The 24423-nt window shown below is 42.5% G+C and overlaps 1 protein-coding gene across 3 annotated transcripts in view; it reads left to right on the forward strand.

The window, feature by feature from the left end:
- NR1D2 (nuclear receptor subfamily 1 group D member 2) overlaps positions 1–22505 on the forward strand; it is a 23583-nt gene extending 1078 nt beyond the window's left edge. Inside the window, exons 1-8 of one of the 3 annotated variants that reach the window (XM_027880970.1) lie at positions 7–487; positions 2096–2356; positions 4298–4386; positions 5313–5457; positions 7053–7669; positions 10877–11062; positions 14945–15155; positions 19406–22505. In XM_027880970.1, the coding sequence (XP_027736771.1) occupies positions 370–487; positions 2096–2356; positions 4298–4386; positions 5313–5457; positions 7053–7669; positions 10877–11062; positions 14945–15155; positions 19406–19602 (1824 nt within the window). In that variant the 5' untranslated portion in view covers positions 7–369 and the 3' untranslated portion in view covers positions 19603–22505. The other 2 variants (XM_027880971.1, XM_027880972.1) reach the window with 2 other exon arrangements.
- The last annotated feature ends 1918 nt before the right edge of the window (positions 22506–24423 follow it).

Below are 24423 nucleotides of genomic sequence, written 5' to 3' on the forward strand. Positions count from 1 at the left end.
TGCGCTGTGTGAGGGATTCAACTTTTGACTGCTGACCAAACAAAACCAGAGTTCATAGGGAAGTGCAGCCTCTGAAATAAAAATACGGGGAATCTAGACTGTGACGCAGACAAGACTGCCAGGCTCTCCAGGGTGCAGGAGCAGCCCAGCTATCTGGGCCTCCTCCAGCTTTCAGAAGAAGAGGGGTGAAACCGTAGACACACTCATTCTGTGCTTCCATGTGACATTGGTGTTACCCCTGAGGAAAAAAGAGAATCTCTTTCATGAGCAGGGTTTAAAGATAACGGGGCGCGGTGGCGGTGTGGAGAAACATGGAGTTCCCTGCAGGGGCTGTGCTTGCGTGTCCTGGTCTGCCCCTTGCAGATAAGGATGGCGCCTGCTGAGAAACCGGGTGCCTCCCATGGACCAGGTGGACTGCGAGCTTTGACCTGGCACCTGGCAGAGGCGCGTGCAGTGCCGGGGGATGGCACAGACCTTTGTCAAACAGGTGGTGTCTTAGCCTACCACGGGTGTCTGAGGATGCCTCGTTCCTCATGCTGTTGCTGAACCCGTGACTCCGTTGCCAAGCCTCCTTTCTCCGAAAACCTGATCCGGAATGCGTGCTATGCTGTGTGGAGGATTTCTTGAAAAATCTCTGCAGGAACAACAGCTGTGGCAGGGTGTAGGGGCACCAGTGTCCAGAAACGTGAGCAGCAGTCTGTGTAGTGCACGTGTCACACGGCCCCTTAGTCTGACTTTTACTCTGAGGTGGCTCTGCCAGGAGCTCCTGGGCTGCATGCCCTTTAGGGAACCTTTTTACCAAGGGTTTCCTTGGTAGAAAAAAAGTTAAATGTTAAAGAGGAAAAGTTGCCGCAGAGATGCTAAGAGGATCATTACAGCTGATAGAAGTATTGAAAATTTGTAAGTCAGAATTGCTCCCTGCAAGCAGTGATGTGTCCAGGGTTGTATAACACCGCTGCCTTTATTTGTGAGGAGGTGATGGCTGATGTAAGGGGCTACAGCCCCAACCTGTAATGCCAATTCAGTTGGCTGAGGACTCTACAAACAGCACTGCTTTTTATCTCTAAAAGAAAGCAGTGCCTGACCCTTTTTAATTCTTACTGGCATGTGGAGTTCCTTGCTGCAGTGTCCTGAGTTGTCTGTAAAGAGACTCTACAGAGCAGTAGAGGTATAAAACATAGAAGATACTGAGTGTAACTATTTAAACAGTTGCATGGCTATGGCTGTTGAAATTTTTGTGTGAAATATCAAATGATTTTATATTGACTTTTGAAATGTTGAGTCTCGGAGACAAACTCAAATGAAGCGCAAACAATGTCTCTTGCTTACGAGCAAGAAGGAGCCTGTGAAAAGCCAGAACTGCTCCCAGGTCTGCCTGAGGACAAAAAGCTGTTTCATCTGAGGGATTCTCAAGTGTGTCAGATTGCAAGACGCAGCAGGACAGGGACTGTTTGCAATAACAGCCTGGCAGTTGGAGTTCGGCCGCTGTTAGAAAAGCTACAAAGGCTTGCAGTCGGACAAATGGCATTCAGTAGGCTAACCAGGCTGCAGTGCTATTTCTTTCCATTGCCCTCTTCCCTTCTGCATCGTGAGCACCTCCCAGCCCTTCCTTTCTGTGCCTCTGGCACATAGCCTGCGTGAAGGCTTTCTCTCTGCCCTATTTCTGTTGCTAACCTAGCTTGTTTGCATTCTGGCTCCACAGTGCTGTAAGATCCTGTCTTTGCTGTGGCTCCAGATGAGCTCTGCTCAGAGGGTGGCCAGGGAAACCCTCCCTGGGCCACCTCGTGCTCTGTCCCTGCTGCCCCATCCTTACAGCACCATGGCTTGTCGCTCCATCTGTTGGTTCTGCTGTTTCATCTTGGCTTGGATCAGAGAAGGCTGATAAGATGGGAGAAGGGGATGGGGCAGACTGGGAGATCAGGCATTGAAAACGGATGGAGGCAAACAGGCTTGAGGGAGGGAGGGAGAGGAGTGCTCCCAGGAGCACGTAATGGCTGATCTGGTGGTGCTGGGTCACGGCGTGGCTCACATGGCAGCGGTGCATGTCTGCTGGTTATGTCACTACGTGCCGCCTTTTTTTTTTTTCTTGCCTTAGGGGGTGTGATAGCTTACATCAGCTCTTCGAGCTCGGCATCTAGCCCAGCCTCATGTCACAGTGAGAGCTCAGACAGCGGTTTCCAGTCATCCTCTTCGCCTGTACCATCTTCTCCGAACAGCTCCTCCTCGGAAAGCGGATGCAATGGCCGGAGCAGCGAAGGCTCTGATGGGGCACCGAAGAACGATCGGCTGGAGGAGACTGTTAAAACAAACCAGTCCAGTGTTGCTGGTTTGACAAAAGGCCATAATGGAGTCACAAGTATGTTTGGTGCTGGTTCCTTAAAACACCGTTTCCTCCTTTTGTATTACGACCTCATATGTTACAACCAGGTCTTCTGTGTGGCTTGTGGTGAAGGCACATAGCAAAGCCTCCATTTTTATCTTTTGGCATTATATGTGTGGTAATACAGCTGGTGTTGCCATACAAATGCTAATAAGATGGAGGTCCCATTGCTGCCACCTTCAAGCAGTCCATAAATACAGTCCCGCTTTACTTGAAATCTTGTTAGTGAGAACCGATCTTAGTAAAATCAAACAATTAAAAGGAAGTAATGAAGTAAAGGTAATAGCAATCAGAAATTGCCTTCAAGAGTATTTATGGAGCTGTCTTGGAAATCTGGTTTCTCTGTTTTTTCATATGCTCTCTGTTGCCCCTTCACTTTTCCTTTCCCCTCCAATTTTGAGGAACAAAATAAATAAATTGCCCAAACATAATATTTACATAGCTGCGGTTGGAACAGTTATCTTTTTGATTCCAAGTCTTAGTTTCTGGATGTAAAAACCAAAATATTTATAAACTGGAACTAAAGGATAGCCTTTTCAAAGGCATTTAACAATCTAACTTCACCTATTCGCCTCACACTTCTTTTGGTAATTGGAGAAGATCAGTGGTAGAGAACTGTATATAAACAGTTTTGGAAGGGTAGGAATCAAACTGAGTACTGTAATGAGTGATTCAGCAAACCCTAAGTTGGAATTTAGTCTTTTGAAGGCTCATTCTTTTATTGGCAGAATTGTTTTATTCTTTTGGATTGTTATGAAGTTAGTATAAATATCTAGCAGTTCTACCTTAAAAGGTTTGGTTGTTTTTGTTTTTTTTTTGTTTTTTTTTTTTTTTAAGGTGTTCCTACCCTAGGTTCATTAGGAAGCTTTACTTCTTAAAAATTCCCTGGTAACTAGGTTTCTTAGTATCAGGGCAGAATTTCCTGAGATGAAACCTCTTGTAAACTGTTCAGATGAATAGATAGATAACACTTCTCACTTAGTACTAGTTGTGTTAAAAAAAAAAAATAAATTGTGGTTTGGTTCTTTTTGAAAACCTTAAAAAAATGTTTTAGTTCTTCTTTACAAATGAAACCCAAATGTCAAATAAGTCACTTTTCTGGTAGAATAGTGGTAGTATTTCCAGTTTTCTCTTGTATTAAGGTAACTTTGTGGTTACTGAAGTCACAATTAAAATTCCTGTTGGCTTTAGTGAAACCAGTGTTAGACCAGAACTTAGGACTTGCAAAAAATCTTTATTGACAAGCTGAAGTAAAAAAGGTGGGACAAAACTTAAAAGAAACCAAACCCTGAACATACATACAGGGCTGAGACGGTATTTTCAAGTTAAAGTGTGCAAGTATGCCATTCTGGATATGCACTCAAAAGAGTGGTCTTTACATATGTAGATATGGCTGAGTTAGCAGTCCTAAATTGTTATCAAACAGGTAGAGTGTGTGGCTTGTTTTTAATATATAATAAAGTATCCTTTAATATTTCTGGTTTTTAAGAAAAGATGTTTATTCTCTGTTAGGAAAACTGTAGCCTTTTTTAGGCTTCCTTGTCCTGATGGAAAAAACAGATTGAGCCTGAACTTTAGTGGCCTAGTTAACTGAATGGTCCTTTTAAAAGTGCTTAAATGTAAGCAGACTTTCTTTTCCTACAGTTGAGTTCAGTGCTACTGTGATTGAAAGCCCGTTGAATCTGTGCTTTCTACCTATTCTGTTGAGTGCTTTATATTTGTCTTTTCCTCCCTCCTTTGCCATAGTACCTTCTGAACTGTTCAGTTTTGTACATTCTTGATGTCCATTCTTTTGCTTACTTTTTCGTATGTTGAGCTGACCTGATGTATTTTAAGTCCAGGTTTTAAAAGCTGGAAACATGTTCCTGCAGTTGTCATCGGTTTTCTATATCCTTGACTTTTTTGTTCTGATTCTAGAATTTAATGGCATGGTTCTTCTTTGCAAAGTCTGTGGAGATGTCGCTTCAGGATTTCATTATGGTGTTCATGCCTGTGAGGGCTGCAAGGTGAGCTATATTTCTGCTCACCTCTCTGCTGATGAAATGCTCAAGTTCTCCCCATTGGGGAAAAGGGGTGATACTGCCAAAAAAATGTGTGTGTATTTATCTGTTAAATATGAGAAATTTCAGAAGTTGTAGGGAAAAGGCAAACCACTTAGCAATACGCAGTATTTTCCAAGCTCTGTTCTCACCCCTTGTCCAATCCTGCCTGATCTGGAGTGCATGGCAGAGAACAAGAACTGGAGGCAGAGGTGGTAAGGACCATGTCACGCAAGACATGTGCATGTTAATTGCATTAAGAGATAGTGGGTGTGGGTTGTCACCTGGGCTGGGGCACAGAACAAAACAGCTTTGGAAAAGCAGTTCTTTACCAGAAAAGCAGTTCTTTACCAGAACTGGATGCTTCCATGTTCATGCATCACTAAATGTGTATTTTCTGAATCTGAAACACTGCAAATGCTATGTTCTTTGAAGGAGTTTATCAGATTAAGTGTTATGTGAAAGAATCACCTTTGAAGGTCATGTGGTGCAGCAGGATGGTTTTGTTGCCAAACTGCAGAGATTGATGTCAAAAGATCTGATTTTTGATTCCCATCTTTGCACTTGATGTCAGAGCCGTTTGAGAGCATCTTGCAAACTGTTAGTACAATCTTGGAGATATTTTGCTCTTCGGTGCTGACTGTGCAGGGAACAACTTAGCGTCTTCTGTAATTAGAAATCATAACTAGTTGGCATTATATATGGATCACACACAAAGGAGAAGTAAGTCATGAGGAGTATCAAGTTCTTTAAAATCACATGGGGCTGATGGCTCTGAAGCAGTTGATGAGAGGCAGTGAGGTTTTCTGTGCTTGCAGAGGAGTGAATCTTGGCAGAAGAATTTGACATGCTGTAATGATAGTTGTGGGGCTTTTTTGTTTGTTTGTTTACAGGGTTTTTTCAGAAGAAGCATTCAGCAGAACATCCAGTATAAGAAGTGCTTGAAGAATAACAACTGCTCTATAATGAGAATGAATAGGAACAGATGCCAGCAGTGTCGTTTCAAAAAATGCCTGTCTGTTGGGATGTCAAGAGATGGTACGTTCCTGTACTGAGCAGGGATCCTCTGAGAGGGAATCTGCTGCACACCTCAAAACTGATTGCTGAGAGTCTTAATGGCAGATAATGCAGCCAGCCCTGTTGTCAAGAACAGGTTCACTGTCTGAGAACATTTAGATTAGCTTGTCTTCTTGCTCCATGACTCTCCTGGACTGGTAACGTAATTCTACAGACAGCCGCAGAGTTGTTCCCCTGCCTGTGGAGGCTGATGCAGTGGGATATGCTGCAGTGGTCAGTTAGGGGGATGGTTGTAACAAATGCCTCAATTTTGTGTATCCTGCCTGAATCTGAACAAGACTCATATTTTTCTTTTTTTTTTTTTTTTTCCCTCTTTTTTTTTGTTACTGTTACTTTTTCAATGAAAGGGAATTCTGCCCAAGCTGGTAGCCTTAGAGTAATTGCTACAGAGCCTAAAGAGTTAGGTTTGGGTACATAGGATGAGTATATATCTGCTCCTGATTTTTTCTTTCTTTTTTTCTTTCTTTTCTTTTCTTGGGAGGGAGAGGAAAGGCAAGGAGGAAATGGTAGTGTTGAGCTATGTCTCTGACCACCTTGCTGGATGTCCACTCCTTGTGACTTTTTAATATGTAATGCTGAAAGTGGAGTTCATTTCTCTGCTACAACTTACTGTCACAAACCAGAACTCTTTCTTCGTTTCACTTTTTAATTTTTCTCTGTTTATTTCACAAGAACTAGGAATCTTGGACTGTTAATAATTTAGTGGGTGGAGTGTTAAAACTTATTTTAAATAATTGCTCTGAGTTCTTGTTGTGCATAGGAGTTATTTCATCCCCTAGGCACTTATTTGCGCATAAGGTTGCACCTGCTTTAATGAAAGAGACTTAGTTACATTAATGATGGACTACTGCATGAACATAATTACATCAGTCGAAACTGGTTATAAGCCCTTGTGCAGCTGTGGTTGGACAGGGTGGTAGAGGCAGTTGTAGATTCCCTAGGACAGGGTCAGAAGTGTTGCAGCCACAATGATGCCCATCCCCTTGCCAGCAGAAAATGTCCTTGTCAAGGCAAAGTTATCAAGGAAATTTGCCAAGGTAAGCTTTGCTCAGCATTGATTCTCTTGTTTTGGCAAGTTATAGAATTAGTCCTTGAGGACCTGTCTTGTAGGACTTCTATTCAAATATGATACAAACTGTATTTACATTCAGCTAATTGTCAGCTCACAGAGTTGTGCTGATTTAATAGATCCAATCTTAAAGCCCAACATTTCATCAGTTAACACAATTGCATGTGTACTCCACAGCCAGGTTTGAGGCAAAAGGGGAAAAGGCTTTAGAGACTGTGCTTCAGAGCTGCCTTCTCTTTGTATGCAAACAACAGCATACATTTCATACCTCACACCAGTCTTGTGCACTAGAAGCTCCTTGACTTCACTGGTAATATCCCTACTGTAGTATTGGTGAGAGCAGTTAAAATCTTCCCTTAAAAGGCCAGGTTTTTGGTTGGGGTGTGTGTTTTGTGTGTGTGTGTGCTAACACTTTCAGGATTGACTTTTTTTTTTTTTTTTCCTTTTTTTTCCCTTCCCACCACTTTCTATTTCTCCACCTTGGTAGCTGTTCGATTTGGCCGTATTCCCAAACGTGAGAAACAGAGGATGCTGATTGAAATGCAGAGTGCCATGAAAACCATGATGAACAGTCAGTTCAGTGGCCACTTACCCAACGAAGCATTAACAGAACATCAAGACCAAGCACCTCAAGAAGACCTTTCCTCCAAGCCCAAACAAGAGCGGGAAACCATCAAAAGCCCTTCTCCCCCTCCTGCTTCTGACATGGCTAAGGAAGAAGTGATTGGGATGGTCACTAGAGCCCACAAAGACACTTTCATGTACAACCAAGAACAGTCCCAAAACCCCGCAGAGATGATCCAGCCCCAGAGTGGGGAGAGAGTGTCGAAGAACACCGAGCAGTACATGTTGAGCAGTGAGCACTGTGTTGGAGGCCTCGGTGGCCCTCAGTACCCTGAAAGGGAGCAGCACCTTGGTGGACAGTACAAAGGGAGAAGCACAATGCATTATCCAAGCGGGCACGCCATGTGCTTCACAAATGGCCACTGCATGAACTTCACCAGTGGTTATACTCAGCGAATGTGTGATAGGATCCCAGAAGATGGCTTTTCTCCAAACAAGAATACCACTTACCCTTGCAGCACTGGAGGAAGAATGCATCTGGTATTTTGATATCAATTGCTTGATTTGACTTAGTGAAACGCTTAGTGGTGGGTGTGATCCAGCTGTGTCTTACTAGTCAGTGGAGCTGCACACAGTTGGCAAAACTGCTGAAACTTAAAATGTTGACATAAAATCGATAGCGCAAATTGTGACGAAGGAGGTAATAGCTCAAGTAGTTTGGAGGATCTGAAATCATACAAGTGATGGGGTTTCTTGGCTCATTTTTTTAGCTAACTGAAAGTAGGTGAACATCAAAGGGCATCGGTTGAAGAAAACTCACAGGGTTTTTTTTTTCAGTGAATTGACTTTGAAATGAAAATAACACTTTATAAATTCCCCTTTTCACTCAATCCTTTTGAAGACTTTAAAATAATCTACACAGTCAGATATACTGTATTTTCATGAAGGGTATTCAGAGCAAATTTCTGGGGTGAAACCCCAGGGCGAGGATTTCAAGCCAGTGTACATGCTTTGCTGGTGTGTTCTAAAATCTCTCTTGCTGGGTATGCTGGTTTTTTGGTGTGGGTTTTTTTGTTTGTTTGTTTGTTTTGTTTTAATGGGGCCTACAGGCTGTGCATCCTTTTCACCCTAGAACATCTTCAGATATGAACAGAGGCAGGAGAAAGGTGTACAGCTAAACCACTTGAGAGAAGTTCAGGACCTTTTCTGTAGTACTTACACGAGCGAGGCTCTGGACACACTTCTGGGTACCTTAGATGACTTTGCTAGAGCATTTTCTCACTGAATTCTTAACAAGGATGTTTCCTGGTTTTTTTGCATATAGTTGTTGGGGTTTTTGGTTGTTTGTTTTTTTTTTTTTTTTTTGGTCTTTCCTTAACAGTTCCCTCTCATTTGCCTTGCACCTGCTGTTTCTCTGCTATTCAGGCAACCAGTTCTGTAAGCCCCTTAAAATAGATTGTCCTTCTCTTTATCACTGCAACCGCCTGGGATGAGAGAACATAACATCCTCGTTCTCATCCTGCACTCCTGTTGTGAAGCGCGAGACCCTGACGTTTCTGAAGTACTTGAGCTGCTGATGTTTTTGTTCCCCCTGGTTTATAAAGATCCTTCACAGGTTCTTGAAGACCCCTGGAAGTTTCCACAGTGAGAGTGTTTATTTGTTGATTTTGCTGTAATTTCGTGGAGGGTTTTTTTGTTGTTTTTTGGGGGGATTTTCCCCTTCTTTGGCTACTGCATATGTAGACTATGCCACCCCTAGGAGGGTCTGACCTTAATTGCAGACTCTGGGCACTACACCATGGCAAATAATAATTCCCAACCTTTCTTCCTTGCAGGGAAAGTATGTGGTGTCACTACAATGGCATTCTTGGCACTCCTGAGAAGCAGAGGTTAAACCCATCAGTATGGGCGGGCAGGGAGTGGTGCTGCCTTGCAGAGGCTCAACCAGTCAGTTTGACCTGTGCATGGCAGCTGCAGGGAAGCTTTACACAGCCAACGATGAGGAAACAAAACTGAATCCAACAGAGCACTGCAGCTCCCCCTCCCTGCCCCACATGAATGAGGGTTTTGCCTGAGAACTCAGTGAGATCAGGATCCAACCAAAATGAGTCAGTAGCAATAAGGGCATGTAATTAGGCTCTTAACCAGTATGGAGACAGATGTTCAGGGGTTTGATATTTTTTACTCAATACCCCTGTAACCAAAAAAGCAGAACAGGTTGTTCCTGAAGACGTTCTTCTAAAGAGAGCTGGTGACTGTATATCTGACAACTGCTTCCATAGGAGGCCTGTCAGAGTTCAAGGAGCAGCTGGTGACACTCTTAGCATATGGTTTAGTTTTTGGTAGTTCTGCAAGGAGCGGGGAGTTGGACTCAATCCTTATGACTTTCTTTGAACTTGAGATACTCTGACTCTTGGGCAGAGGTCTGTCAAGACAGTGTAAACACAATCCACAGGGTGGAGAAGTGGTAGTTTCCCCTTGGGACTGAGTGCCTGTGGATTAAGCTAAACCATCATAGGATGACACAAGTTATGGTGGTTTTTGTGTCCAGTGAGGAGCAAGAGATCCCTTATTTTCAGAGACTACTGTATTTTTAACAATATCTGTGTGAAGTATTGTAGTATCACAAACAGAGCAGTGGTTAGCATCTGCCATCCTTCTGTTTGTATGCCTAGACCTTTCCTTTTGCCAAAATATTATATTCTTGTCGTCTTAGAACCTTCCACACAAAGAATTGCGATGCAATTACCATATTCAAGATGCCCTGCAAAAACAACACAGCTCTGAGGAATTGTTAATCTATTTCACTGTTTTCTCTTTGTTTTACTGACATTATGTAGGATTACGTACACCATTTAGGACACTTGTGAGGAATACTTAAAAGGAATTCTCGTCCTTGATGATGACACGTGAAATGAATATTAAAAGGTTTAAACTTCATTAAAAGGTGTAAATTTTAGAAAGCAGAACTGAAAATATCTCAGAGCTTCTGGTTGGATCTTGCAAAGGGAATTTATTGGCAGTCAGCCTTGACTGATACATCTGATCTCATTGTAATGGATTCAGACTTTGCTACTAAATAATCGCTGTATATTTGTATAAAACAAAGGGCATTTTGTCATCCTGTGACTGAGAAAAGTTGGAATATCGGTTCCTTGGGGATAAAAGTAAAAGAAAACGTGGAAGGTTATCCTTGTAAGGAGGATGTAAACCTGTGACTCCGGAAACCAAGGCTCTCTTCCTTGCTCTCGTGTTGACACCTTTGTCACCTTGACCGAAGCACTTCAGTTGCCTGCAAAACAAGACAGATAGGAAAATGAATGTAGTCGTGACTGTGAGATTACAGTCAATGGATTTTGAAATCATGATTAACTGTGAAATTACAGGGATAATACAATCAAGAGAAATCTAGCTGTCAGACATCAGTTGAGATCAGGGAATAATCACATAACATTGGTCCACTCAGATCTTTTGCAGTGAACACTTTTGTAGTTTCCAAAGTCAGCAAATTTATAAATGAATTGCTACAACCCACCATGAATTTTTTGGTTGGTTGGTTGGTTGGTTGGTTGTTTTAAAGGAAAGGGGAGAAATCCAGTTGCTTTGGGAGCTGACTGAGGAATACTGATCTTTTTTTCTCTCTGTGTCATTATCGCTAAGTTTTGTAGAAGAATAAAACTGTTTCTTCTCAGTCAGGATTCGGAGTGATATCTTTAAAAGTTGTTTTTTGTGTTTTGAAAACATCAGGTCTGCCCAATGAGTAAGACTCCCCATGTGGACCCAAACAAATCTGGCCATGAAGTCTGGGAAGAGTTTTCCCTGAGTTTTACCCCTGCAGTGAAGGAGGTGGTGGAGTTTGCCAAGCGCATCCCAGGATTCCGAGATCTCTCACAGCATGACCAGGTCAATCTTCTGAAGGCTGGGACCTTTGAGGTGAGACCACTGTGTGTATATTGTGAACCCGACAAGCTGTGCATCAGTTTGACCCTGTAAGAACAAAACCAAATAGAACTGGGTAACATCAGGCGAAACCAGCGTGTTCATGGGTGGTAGCTCTGAGCTTTCCTGGAAGGTGGTGTCCAAGGGATCTGTTTCGTCAGTTCTGGGTGAGCTGTCCCTCTTCCGGCTGGCTCAGAACTTCTCAACCCTTCTACTGCTTCTTCCTCCCTGGACATTAATAAATGGGTAATTAGGGGTTTCTTGGTTCTGTATAGCAGTGGTTACACTGACAGCTACCTTTGCTTACTCTGGAGAAGTGTACTGCATCTGAAAGGGTGGATAGTTTAGAAAGCTGTCTATTGACTTAAGAGTTTTGTCGAGAAATGTGTTTACTGCTCTCTGTGTCTTTCCATGTGCCACTCTGCTTCCTGCCAAAGCCAGAGTATCTATCCTGACCAGTCACCACTAGCCTTTGGTGGCAGCTGGGGGTGTCTGAAGCTTCCGTGTCTGATGCAGTAACAGTAGGAACGAGCTGTTCTGCTGCAGCTCTGTAGATGCTGTGTGCCAGCTGCAGCCTGACTTACTCTAGACTAATCCCTCTAGGTCCTCGTGGTTCATTTCATCCACTTGTGGTCATGACGTATATGTGAATTAGTGGTGTTAATTTGGAAGTGATACCACGGAGCTTGGTGCTGTTTTATAATTAGTGACCTTCACAAGACGACCTTTACTTAAGGCTTTAGTTGTTCTTCCAGACCCTTGTGTCTGTGGGAGATCATACACATTTTGTAAATATTCAAATGTGAAATTTGAATTCAAATGTGAAATTTGAATATAGAGGGCCAGAGGAGTTGAAGTCCCAAGTATTTGATGTTACTGTGCTTTCTTGGAGAGGGTAGAGTTGGTGGTGTCTTTGATCTTGTTTACTTGATTTATTCTTTCAAAGAGATGTGCTGGATTTTGGTTTTACCCAAACTGAAGACATTTCTTGTGTAATGTGTTGGGTCATCTGTCTGCATTTACACAGCCCAGTTCTAAGATGGATAATTGTTGGGTTGGAAGGTACAAGTTATACTGGAAGACTTGGTGCCTGGAGTGTGCAGTTTTTTTGTTGCTTTCATATTCCTGTCCTGTATTTTTTTTCTGTTGTACTTATTCTTGACCTTTCAATATTCATGTACAACTCCTGTGGCAAAGGGGCTGTATTTTCACTTCTTCAGCTACAGTCTCTTACACTACTATTCACATTACACAAAAACATTGGTTCCTTCCTCTGCTGTCCAGTGCCCTCAAGGAGGGTGGAAAATTGGGCTTGAACTGTTCCTATAAAGTGAAGCCAAATCTTCCTGTTTTGCAAGTAAAAGGTTTTGTCTTGGCCTCTTTTCACCTCAAGCTTTTCTCAGGCCTCATTCGTATGCTTTTTTGCCAGTTACAAGCACTGCTGATAAGAAGGTTTCTGTATCCAGGGGAATTTATAATATATGGCTGCATACTTTTCACTATTCACTTATAAATAAGAAACATTGATGATTTCTGTTACTGAGCTGGTACTTGTAGTTAAAGGCCTATATCTCAGCAACAGAAAACAAAGTGATGCTGCAGAGCAGTGGAAAAAAAAAACACAACAGGATTAATGAATCCATTGCAATAGAGGCAAAAAGCATCTTGAAAGCCTGGTGCATACAAGGTCATTTCTGTCTTGAGGGTAACTGAACTGGGATGTTCCAATGTCTGCATGCTAATAAGAGAACCTGTGTAAAAGTGCTGCCTCCAAGCCTGGTGTGGCTGGCTTGGCACTGTGCTTCTTAGCAGCTCGAATTCAAGGGGTGCTTGTTTGTTTGAGGGTAAGAAGACACATGGAGACAATGTTGGTGCAGAAGCTGTGTAGCTATATATATTCACACACGTGTAAGCTAAAAAGGTTCTTAGAACTGGGAGTACTGGGGAGCTCAGTGTGTTGTGGTGGCATTTGCATGGCTTCTATGACAGCCAGCTCAGAAAAAGCAGTGAGTGTGAAATAAGGAACTTGACTGGTTTTCAGTGGGCCCTCCTCCACCTTCCCTGCTAATGAAGTTGATGGTAGAGCTAGCAAACTAAATGGATCCACTACTAAAATGGATCCATTTGAGTAGTGACTCGGTTTCTTGGCAAACTCACAAACCTGGTCATTTAACTACAGGTCGTAGGGAAGTGAGCAAGCAACCTTCAAGTGTGGAGGTTTTTCTGTGCTTGTGTTGCTGTGGTTGGGTGCTAGGATTGATCAGGTATATCCTCAGCATGCACAAATAGGAGTCTGGCTTGAAGTAAAATGGGATGAATCAGTCCTGTGCTATGCCATAGTCTAAACTGTTCTTCTTAGGTTAGAATGGTGGCATTGAAATCTCTTTGCCTTAGTATAAGTCAGCACAACTTTATGGGCTTCAGTTTTGAATCAGCTTCAGTTTTGAATACTAGCGTAAATAGTGGTTGTTCATTATTTAAAGTTTGTTTCTAAAGCCCAGTTCTGTAGGAAGAGTACCATTTGGAACTAAAAGGCTGTTGAATACCCTGGTGGGTCTGTGCTAATGCACAAGTTCAGCTTTGTCTGTCTGCCCTTTGTCTTTTTTTTTTTTGTTGTTGTATACTGAGGGCTTCTGCACCTAGGTTTCTGCACTCTGTAGTTAAAGTCAGCACAGGACATACAGCTTAGCTGATGAAGGTGAATAGTGCATAGTGCTCATGTGTCCATCAAAGTTGCTGCATGTCGTTTGGCTGTTAAAATTTAGGCGCAGGTCCGTGGGATGTGCATGAACGGTATTCGAATTCTCAGACGTTTTCATTTGTGTTGAACACTCCTGTTTTTAAGCTTGTCAAAGACACCAGTCTTTGAAACCCTAGTGCTCCTCTCACCTGTAGTAAACATTTAAATTAATGCAGTTATGTAGGTTAAGTGAGAAGAGACAGCTGTCACACCAGGAGATTACAGTGAGTCTGAAGTTTTAACCAATGCCAGTTGGTTCATTTTCTCCAATTAAGAAGGCTGTTCTGTGTAACTTAAACGTTGAAAATGTAAATAAGGTTGTTGAACATGAGCGAATGAAACTTTACAAGCCATTCCAGAGGGAAACTTTTCATAGTACGACTGACAAAACCACAGGAGAAATTTCAGCCCAAAGGGGTAAGTTTAGCTCACATCAGCTGCTCCAGCCCTGGTGCTTGTAGCAAAGGGGTATTCCCAGCTGCTACAGACCAGGTGCCATCTCAAGCTGTGCTTCCCTTGCCTTTCAAAAGCTGAAAGCCACACATGTGGCTCCTTTCTACCAGAGCTCATTAACATTCCTGTGGGTACAGTGATGCGGCATGGTACTTTCCCAAAGAATGCCTAGGGGGCCTAATCATGAGGTGGTGTAAATCAGCATTATTTCTGTAAGCTGCTCTAGTTTATGCCAAGCGAGAATCTGGTTCGGTACCTTCATTTTGCTCCTCATAAGTGTGGCCAAAAAAATGTTTCTTTTAGCGCTCTGTATGCCTTTGGCTGTTGAGTAGCTTAAGCAAGTTGTCCTACTGGCATATTTATGAATGACATGGTCTGTGTGGCTCAGGCTGTCTGAGGTTTAAATTTTAATTTTCCTCCTTTTCATGTGCTGTATTCCCTCCCCTGCATCCACTTGCTAATTTTGCCACTTGTTTGTTTCTCCTAGATTACTGGGCCAGAGCTTGCACTGTGTTTTACAGCTCAACAGCATGCTCACAGTTTCTGTATAAAATGCTTGTAGAGCAGTTAATGAGACGGTTTGAATGATGTTAAAAGATTTAATATTTTTCTTTGGCTTCTCTAGACATGCACTTGCATTTATCTGTTTTTATTGTTTTGTTTTGTTTTTTTTCTTTCACCAGGTTTTAATGGTACGATTTGCATCTTTGTTTGATGCAAAGGAACGTACCGTCACCTTCCTGAGTGGAAAGAAGTACAGTGTGGATGACTTGCATTCAATGGGAGCTGGTGATCTGCTCAACTCGATGTTTGAATTTAGTGAGAAATTAAATGCCCTGCAACTTAGCGATGAGGAAATGAGTTTGTTTACAGCGGTTGTCCTGGTATCTGCTGGTAAGGAGAGAAAGTTAACTTGCACCTTTGTCAAGATTTGAATGTGGCTCTGTATTAAAAGTTTTCCGTAAAATTTATAGGCTCTTATTTTGTGTTGAAGTGTAATTGAGTAGGTTTTAAGCTACTAGCAGCCTGTAATCTGCTTTTTTACATACCTAGTCTTTCTAGTATTGCCTTTTGAAAAAATGTGGCAATGGGCTTATGTTTTCCTGCTGCTTTCTATAGAGTGCAAAAACACATCTCTTAACTGCCCCGTCGCCATTTAGGTGGTATTTGTCTGACTCCTCTAGAAGTTTCACAGGACAGCATCACTGAAATTACTCCTGACTTGCACAGCAGAAGGCTTTAGATAAGGTGGTATTTTTACTTCCAGGTATTGTCATTTAAGTTTATTGCTTATTTTACTTAAGTCTAAATCCAACAGTTTGATCTCTGCCCATGTCAGTAAGACAGCCCTGTCATCTGCATCATGACCTCTTACCAATCCACTAACATCTTCACCAGCCTCCTATCTTGTTTCAGTCCCTGGATGTACAGAACATGCTGGCCCAGATTCAAAGAAGGATTAAGCACCTACTTCTGTAGTATTATCTCAAGCCTCAAATTAGGCACATTAGCTCTGCATATAATGCCTGGAATACAAGATGCAGAATCCAGGCTTGCGGTTTAAGAAGCTTTCTAGAGGTTGGTAGCAGGAATGCTCGTAAGGGCCTACTTTACACAGCAAGCCAGCAGTTGGGGAGCGCTCAAGTCCTTGAACAGGTGCACCTCTTTCACTTAAGTGATTCAGACCCATGTCTCTTTTATCAGGGAGGGGCACCCTGGGCATGGTGCTGTAGGCACGTGAAGCCTCTGTAAACAAGGTAGGACAGTTCAGTCTAACAGCTTTGTGCGTGGCCAAACTGAAAGGGTACAGCACAGGAGGGGGCAGCTGTCGCCTCTTCAGTCTGTAAGCCATGATAATGAGTGAAGGGTGGCACAGAGCTTAAAGAGTCAGAACAAATGGCAGTGTGAAGGAGCCATGGGACTGTAATTTGTTAGTGAAAATGTTCAGGTAGCAGAGAGAAACCTGACGTATTAATTATTATTCCAAACTCTACAAATTTTATCCTTTTTGACAAGAACTGGAGGCAACCTTTAAAATTAGGACTGACAGGACTTCTCCCTTCTTGTGCAATATAACTAAGCTTACCAGCCGCTCTTCTTGCTTGCCCAGCTACTGAGTCCTGGAATATCACAAACTCTGTGCCAACTGTTCTTAATGTAAATGGCTGTATCTGTTCTGTTAAATGTTCTTGTAGCACAGAGTCAGGCCCCCTAGCCTTTTAAGCAGTGCTCTGATTGCTGACTCCCAGTAGGGATTAGCTTAGGGGATGGTATGCAGCATATACAGCATGTAATGTCAGAGCTGTGCAACAGGACAAAAAGACGTTTTTGGTATTCAGGCTTCTTGCATAGATGCTGAGGATCTTTCAGATCATATTTTTTAGGACATTATTGCTACCTATCTTACCTACCTCGTGATCTGCAGTCTAATCACATCCTGGACATCTTCACAAAATACTTCGGGGGTTTTATAAAGTACAGCTTCATTAGTTGATGTTGGGGCCGTATTCCAGACACAACAGTAACCTTGATGATTATGTGAGTTCAGAAATTTTCAGGTCAGCTTTACGCAGTAGCTTGTGACTGGATTGAAATGCTGCAGTCATTACTTTGTGCAAGTGAGTAAGTGAGCAAACTTCGTGCTCGAGCAGGTACCGAAGAAGAACAGAGCTCCTGGGGAAGATGCTCACAGCGTGAGGGCTTGCTAGGAGGAAAAGGCATCTGTAGAACTGAAGGATTGTGGGCATCTGTTGATTAAACAGATCTTGAAAGACAGATCCCCTGCACCCCACTTCTCAAGGAGGGGTGTGATGCAAAGAGTCATTTTCCATAAGGGGAGGTGGAGGAAGAATTGAAGAACAAGATCTGAGAGTGACACGGAGATACAGGCAAAGGCAAAATATGCCATAAATGTGAGAAGAACTCAAGGTGGAAGAAAAAGGCCATTAAGACTTCATCTCAGAATAAAAGTTATTTGAGAGGATATTGAAAGGAAGAGAGCAGTCAAGATTTATATCAGTTCCAGAAGCAGGAGTGTGACTGTTGAATGCTGATTAGGTGATCCAGAAGATAAAGTATCATGGTGAATGAGTTAAAAGTCTTGAAAGACTTTCAGTTGCTTAAAATGAAAAAAAAAACCAAACCACCATTGGAAAAAAAAAGGAAGTAAGTCTTTAGGTAGTGCTAGCGGGGAGAATGCTTGTCAGAAACATCTCCACATAACACTGGATGAATAACCACTCTTACGAGGGATATTTAGAATGTACAGAAGCAGGGATAGTAGCAAGGACTGCGTGTAACTCTGTACATCCTCTTGTTTTCACGTCCTATGGAAAAGAAAGAAAAGGCAGAGTCCTGCTTGGATGGTGCTAGGGAATTACCTTGATACCATTCCAAAAGGGAAGGAATGCTTCACCTCTGGCTTCAGTGAGCTGGATGAAGTGAAGAGGGAGGGGAGATGGCAAGATGGATCATGGTCACTGAAGAAGGAAAAAGCAAGGTAGAAGCAAAGCTGAAAGAGTGTGGTTCATGCAGGTCTAGAGACTAGGTAATTCCTTAACTAAGAGTGATGTACTGTGGTAGAAGAATATAAAATACACACCCTCTATTATTCTCTCTTACTGGGGTAGTACTAACAAATTCTTCTGATGGCCACTGGGAGCAACTGGAAGTAGACTGAGAAGGAGAAGAAAGACTTGGACTAATTGAAGGAGAGGAGCTCTTGAGAAACTTCATCAGATGTATTCTGTGCAAATGTAGTCATGCCTGCTTGGAATAGAGCAAACCTTTTTCAGAGCACAGGGCAAGCAGAAATAATTATTTCATCAATAAAGGCAGAGAGACGTCTCTTCACTCACGTTATCTTGAACGGCAGCTATCAAACCCAGCAGACAATCTTAATCTTCACAGAGCGGAATAGTTTGGTAGTAATCAGAGCTCCTAATTGTTAACAGTAGAAGATTCTGGAACAGTTTTCCTAAGGGAACAAAACACATTAACCACTTCAAGATGCATCCTTAAGTGGATTATGTAATAATTTTTCCCATAGCAGTAGGGAACTGAATAGTCCAGGAGGACTTCCTAGACTCTGTTCACCTGAGCGGTCTGATTGGATTGACACTGACAGCATAAGGAAGGGATTCCCACTCTGACTGTACGATCTGACTCAGTGTTACTCCAGAAAGCTGTTGTCATTCCATGTCCCAGTTCTGCAAAGTGCTTAAGTACATGTACACATCAAAGCACATTTCTGTTCCTGTCCGTCACATGGGTATGTACGTGCCCTACTGAATTTACATAGCATTTAAGAAAAGAGGCTACAGCTTGGAAAAAAACCAGCTACCGTTCATGGTTATTAGGTGAGATGTTTTACTTAAAAATTCATCCTTTTAAGCTGCTTACTTAGGTTCCGCTTAAGGATATCAGGTGTGGTCTTAAATACAGCTCTCTTGAAAGAGATGCTTCAGGCATAGGGTGAGTTCAGTATGTGAAAACATAATGTTTATCTTGATGTTGACATTCTTCTTTTCCTCAGCTGGGGAGTTCTTGGGTGCCTCATGTTTCATTTTGTGAGTGCTTCAGAACATGCTTGGAAATAGTGCCCCCTTGTATCTTCCCTTTACCCCTGAGGATCCCATTGTGCAGATATGAGTGTGGCTTGTCCTGAGTGGGATTTCCTCCTCTAACCTCCAGTTTAGGTTTAGGACTCTATGTCCAGCTTTTAGAAATGTTTGAAATGTTTACTTTCCTGTGCCTCGTCTCTCTCCTTGTGTTGAAAGTTGTGATTCAGCAACATATTTAAGTGTGTGCTTCAGTCTGTCCTTTTCTGGATATATGGATAGGGGATTGTGATCTGACCACCAGAAGTGGTGGTTGAATGCTGCCAGTTTGGCACGAGCTTCCTTAACTTGCAAAGATAATGCTAAATAATGTTTGAAAGACTTTCAGTATATGGATTTGAAACTTCTGGCTTGAGTATCTAATTTTTCTTGTGCTTGTTAATTTGGTGAGTGATTCTTGCAGTGACTTTATGTTGCAAACTACATCTATTCAGTCTTTTTGTTGGTTTGTTTTTTACCCCCACCCTCCTGGTTTTTTAATTTCTCTCTCTCCTTCTCTTCTCCTCACCCTGCCCTTTTGTTTAGATCGCTCCGGAATAGAAAATGTCAATTCTGTGGAGGCACTTCAGGAAACACTAATCCGTGCATTAAGGACCTTAATTATGAAAAACCACCCGAACGAAGCCTCTATTTTCACAAAACTTCTTTTGAAATTACCCGACTTGCGTTCCTTAAACAACATGCACTCTGAAGAACTGCTGGCCTTTAAAGTTCACCCGTAGGCCTTTAGGTCTCAATTTGTACTTGGACTTGCCTCGTGTTAAACTGTTTTGTGCTAAAATATGTATTTATACAGTTGTACCACTTGTTGGAGAGAGTTCACAGACTGTGAACAGTTGATAGCTGTCCCATAACCATGCAATAAAGCTTTGGCAGGTGCTTTCAGCTAACGACGGCACAGCATTCGGAGTCCTCCAAGGCATCCAGACCCAGCTGTGCCACACTTCTGCAGAAGAGGTTGCAATGAGACTGAGTAAATATGGACTGTTCTTTCACTTAGAAAAAAGAGAACCTCCGCTGCCCTCTCAATGTAAACTGAACACAAAATAACTGTCTATGTGCATACGGAGCATGGAATGGGGTGGGAGCAATCCTGTGCTAATAGGAAAATGGAAGAGCTGATTTAATTGGTCTTTCACTTATCTAATAGATATATATGTCTGTGTCTCTTGATAACTCACTCATGGTTTCACTGCTGTAATTCCATTTAAATGCGATGGAATGATTTCAGCCTGCACCATCTCTTCACTGAGCGTGTGTTCATGCCATGTGTATATAATATAAATAGTTAAGTAGTGAGTGTTTATGGCTATATAAAGTACAGAGTTGTGTGTATATATGTGTATGTATATAAATAGTTCTATACATAAAGTATACATATAATTTCTTCACAATATTTTAAACTGTGAAGGAATTTAAACTTAAAACAGAAGGTGATCTATGGAAAGAACCAAATAGATGCACTTTGCATATTGCTGAACTAATTATCTGAGCATTTTTTAGAAAACATCGAATTTGCATTAATATGCTGTGTTTGTTAATTTAGAAAAAAAAAAACAAACAACCAGGAGTGGCACTGAAAAGTCAGAGTAAGATTCAACTTTCAAAAGGGGCTTGTAGAGAATCTCAAGTGGAGATGGTTGGTTGCAGCACTAATGAGATTGATTGTCCATTGCCACTGAGGTTCTTGCATTTTGAGAAAGGTTAAAGAAGCACCAGATGCTCTTCAAAAACTTCAGCACAGCCAGAAAGAAATTATCAGATGAATAACAACATGTATCAGAAAAAAAAAAAGTGGGGAAAATGTATCCATGGTTGCGTTTGGGTGTATGTGTGTTCTGTGACAGATTATTTCTTGCAATACATCATTTTGCTGCTTCATTGCTAAATGAGAATTGAAAAAAAAAAAAGTGAGATTTCCCGATGTCTTTTCACCATTTGGGCTTTGTGGTTCTCATGCTTGTTCTTCTGGAGCTCTCTATTAGTGCGTGTGCATGTGAGTGTGTGTGACGTGCAGAGAAGGTGCACTGGATGGTCTGGATTTTTTTTCTTAAAAACACTAAAAACCAACCAAACAAATGGGACTTTTTTCTTTGTTGTTTATGCCAGTAGCAAATTACAAAGCAGATCCTCAAGGCTTAAGATTCTGCTGCTTTTCCATCTAGGAAAGTGGCTCTCTATGGGTTTTTCTTTTCCATTTGTAGCAAGACCTGGCTCCAGAAAAAAGAGATTAAAAGAAGTCAAAGCAGTTGTGTTAATTAGTTATATTTCTGTTTTGCTAATGTGGGAAGAAGATGCTCCATCACCCTTGTGTTTAGTTAACTTGCCTTAGAGGTAGCTCTCTGGGTCTGTAGTGCTTGGTAACACTACTCTGGAGGGAGGGACCTCTCCGTGTGTTACTGCATCGAGATGTATGTGGTAGTCGAGGCCAGGACCCAGAAAGCCACCAGACTGCAGAAGCTCCTGTTTGCACCGCAGTGGGTTGATGGGAGCCCTCATGCCTGCAGTGGAGCTGGAGCAGGAGCAGACCTCTGCCTGTCCCTGAGCATCAGGAGTTGGGATGGCTAGAGGGTGGCTTGCATCCTGCCGTGCTCAGGTTGTCACTGGGCTGGAGGTTCCCCCTCAGAAAGGAGTAAGGGGCTAAGAGCAGGAAGAGGGCAGGTGCTTGAGTAAGAAGGGGGCAGAATTCGACTGTATCCTTGACTAAGGAGCAGAAGATCCCACCCTTTCTCTTCCTTTGCAACTGCTGGAGGGAGAGCTGTCCTGCTTCAAGCTGCTTTAACCACTGGATAATGGCTCCTTAATACATACGGTTTTGCTACCCAAACGTACTATCGGGGCATATTGTCCTAATTTCTGTTAACAGTCTGCATCCTACCAGTATTATTTGTTTGAGAGCTTCACTGAATTACGCATCGAACCATTCAGACTTTTAGGAAGGACACAGTCACATGTTTTATAGTTTTTAGGAGCTGAAATTACTTCTTTGTAGATCACATTTCACACATAGAAAGTACAGTTAACCCTTGGTTGTTTTGGGAGGGAAGGAGGCTTCATACAGAGATTGCCACCCTACAACTGTGTTTTGTTGTGTTTTGTTTTATTTTTTTTTTCTTCTTAAAACTGTATTATTAAGCCTTTAGGAATGTATAACCAGGACTGAGTAATTACTGCTTATTAAATTTTTTAGTTAGTTTGACCATGTATGCCTATAGGTAGATATTCTAACTTGTGCAATTTCATTTGAAATAATCTTCCTGTACATAATGGAAAAACTCACATAACAGAAAAAAAAAAGCCCCAAACAGATTGACTGAACAAAAAGCTGATTAAAGTATGGTTCAGAAGTGACCCATGTATTACAAACACTAGCTGGACTCTTAGAAGAAAATCTAAACTCATTGTGTTAGCTGTGTATTGTGAGCTCTTCTTTTACTGTGTCACTGGTTATACACTTGTTAAATGCTGAGATAATAGACTTCATGCCAGGCATTTGAGTACTGTAGATTGGGTCATTGCTGAAAGATTAATGTACTGTATGACTTAAATTTTTATTCTTGATTTTATTCTTGATTTTGTTCTTGTTTTAAAAGATTAAATATGGGCATTATGTCAGCGAGCTAAACTTGTGTTCCTGTGTCCTCTCTATTTCTCTGTACAAAATCTGGTGGGGAGGACAGCACGCTGAGATGAACAGAGCAGAAGGAATGGATGAGAACATCAGCTGCTGGAAGGTCACGAGGGCTGTGCTGGTGCGCAGTGGCAGGGAGCCAGCATCTCAGTCTGCCTGTGATCCTGGTCTGACTTGCCAGGTGGTTGGATAGAGTTTTCTGGTGCACTTCATTTGCTGCAAGTTAGAGGACTTCTTTGGGTATAGTTAAACACTGCATTAACTTGGAAAATATAATTTTGTAACTGAAAAAAGGATATGGTAGAGGATTAAAAAAGAAAGGATACTGTTTGATTAGGACAAGTCAAGTTTTAAGAGAGAGAGATGGAAAACAGAACTTGAAGGGCAAAGATTTGTTTGATTTTTCAGCTTGATTTTGTAGTTTGGAGTGTGCACTGTTTTAGGAGATAAGAGAAGCTTCTCCAGGTAATGTTATGTTGGTGTTTAAAAAAAAAAGCACATACACAAAAACCAAAATTATGACTGACTGACCAGCATTGGAAAACATAACAACTCAAAAATGCTTTCTTTTTTTCTTGGCATGTTTCCTCTGGTGGCATGTTTGCATATGGTTTTCCTTGTTGCCACAAAGTCTGAGCCCTGTGAACAGTGCTGTGAGCCACAGAGGTTTCAGGGCCTGGGAGGTCCTCGGTCCTCTTTTCAGCTTTTACTGGGATGCTCTGGATGGGCCACCAGTAAGTTTTCCCTGTTTGGCTGTAAGAGCCTTACCACAGCAAATAGGGGGAAGGGGTGGGACACAGGAATGAGACTTCCAGCAAAAACATTTTCCCACCACTCTCCCACCCTCAGTTTGGCAAGATGGTCTGGGGATGGGGAAATGAAGCATTTGTGCTTGTTCATGGGAATCTTGCTTGGTCTCTGAGTTACAGTGCCGGCTTGAGTGTGAGTGTGCTCACAACAGCAGCCTGGCCTGGCTCTGTCCTCACTCCACCAGGAAATGGTGAATGTCACAAGGAAAACAGAGGTATGAGTGTTGCTGTGTGAAAGTGTAAACTGACGAGGGTGTGGGCAGTCAGCTACCTCCTGTTCTGGCTCATGACCCAGTAGCTCTGTTGGGCGGGAGGGAATCGGCATTCGCAGCTCAACCGCAGAGCACTTTGATTACAGAAACAGTTCCTACAAGGAAGTATTTGGCACTTCCTCTTCTTTGATGAGCACAGCGAGCAGCTGCTGGAGCCTTCATCAGTGAATACCTTCTTTTTCTTTGCTTCTAATTCATTTCTTTTAAGGTTGAAATTTGGAGTGGGGAGGGAGGAACATCCAGGTGTGAGGAGAGCCTGGAGACTCCCACTGCTGGCAGCTGACTGGGCAGCTTCTTAAAAGCACAGTGGAGACAGTGCTTGCTGGGCAAGAAAGTTGGTCAAGGACATAGTCACATCACCAGCGAGAGAGAGAAGAGCTGAGCAGGTGTGCGTGGAGACTGCAAGGCTGCACATTCCTGGTTATTTGGAACAGACGTACCCACCCACGCCAAAAAAGCTTCACTCTGTGCAGACACTGCTCTGCCATGCCACGTCCCATCACAGAACAGTTTATACTTGCTGTAAATGCTTACCCTAGTTCTGTGTGAAGGCAGAGTTTGGGGGGGACAGGGGGCTGAACTCTTCTGTCTCCTTGCTGAATCCCTATGGCAGGCCACGTTGTTATCCTTGACAGTCGCTCCCCTGCGTTGCTCTCCAGGACTGCCTTTGCCTCTGGCTGGAGGAGGACCCTCAGGGGGTTACTTGTGAAGCTACATGCTTCAAGCTTGATGGGGCAGGGGGGATATCTTCTCAAAGTGCTCTTTTCTTTGCTCACCCACCCCCCTCCTCCCCTTTACCCCGGCTTAAGAAGATTGTGTCTTGAGTTATTC

Source organism: Empidonax traillii, unplaced genomic scaffold, assembly GCF_003031625.1.
Source record: "Empidonax traillii isolate 1590-97213 ecotype Southwest subspecies unplaced genomic scaffold, ASM303162v1 scaffold81:size2596050, whole genome shotgun sequence".
Lineage (NCBI taxonomy): Eukaryota > Metazoa > Chordata > Aves > Passeriformes > Tyrannidae > Empidonax > Empidonax traillii.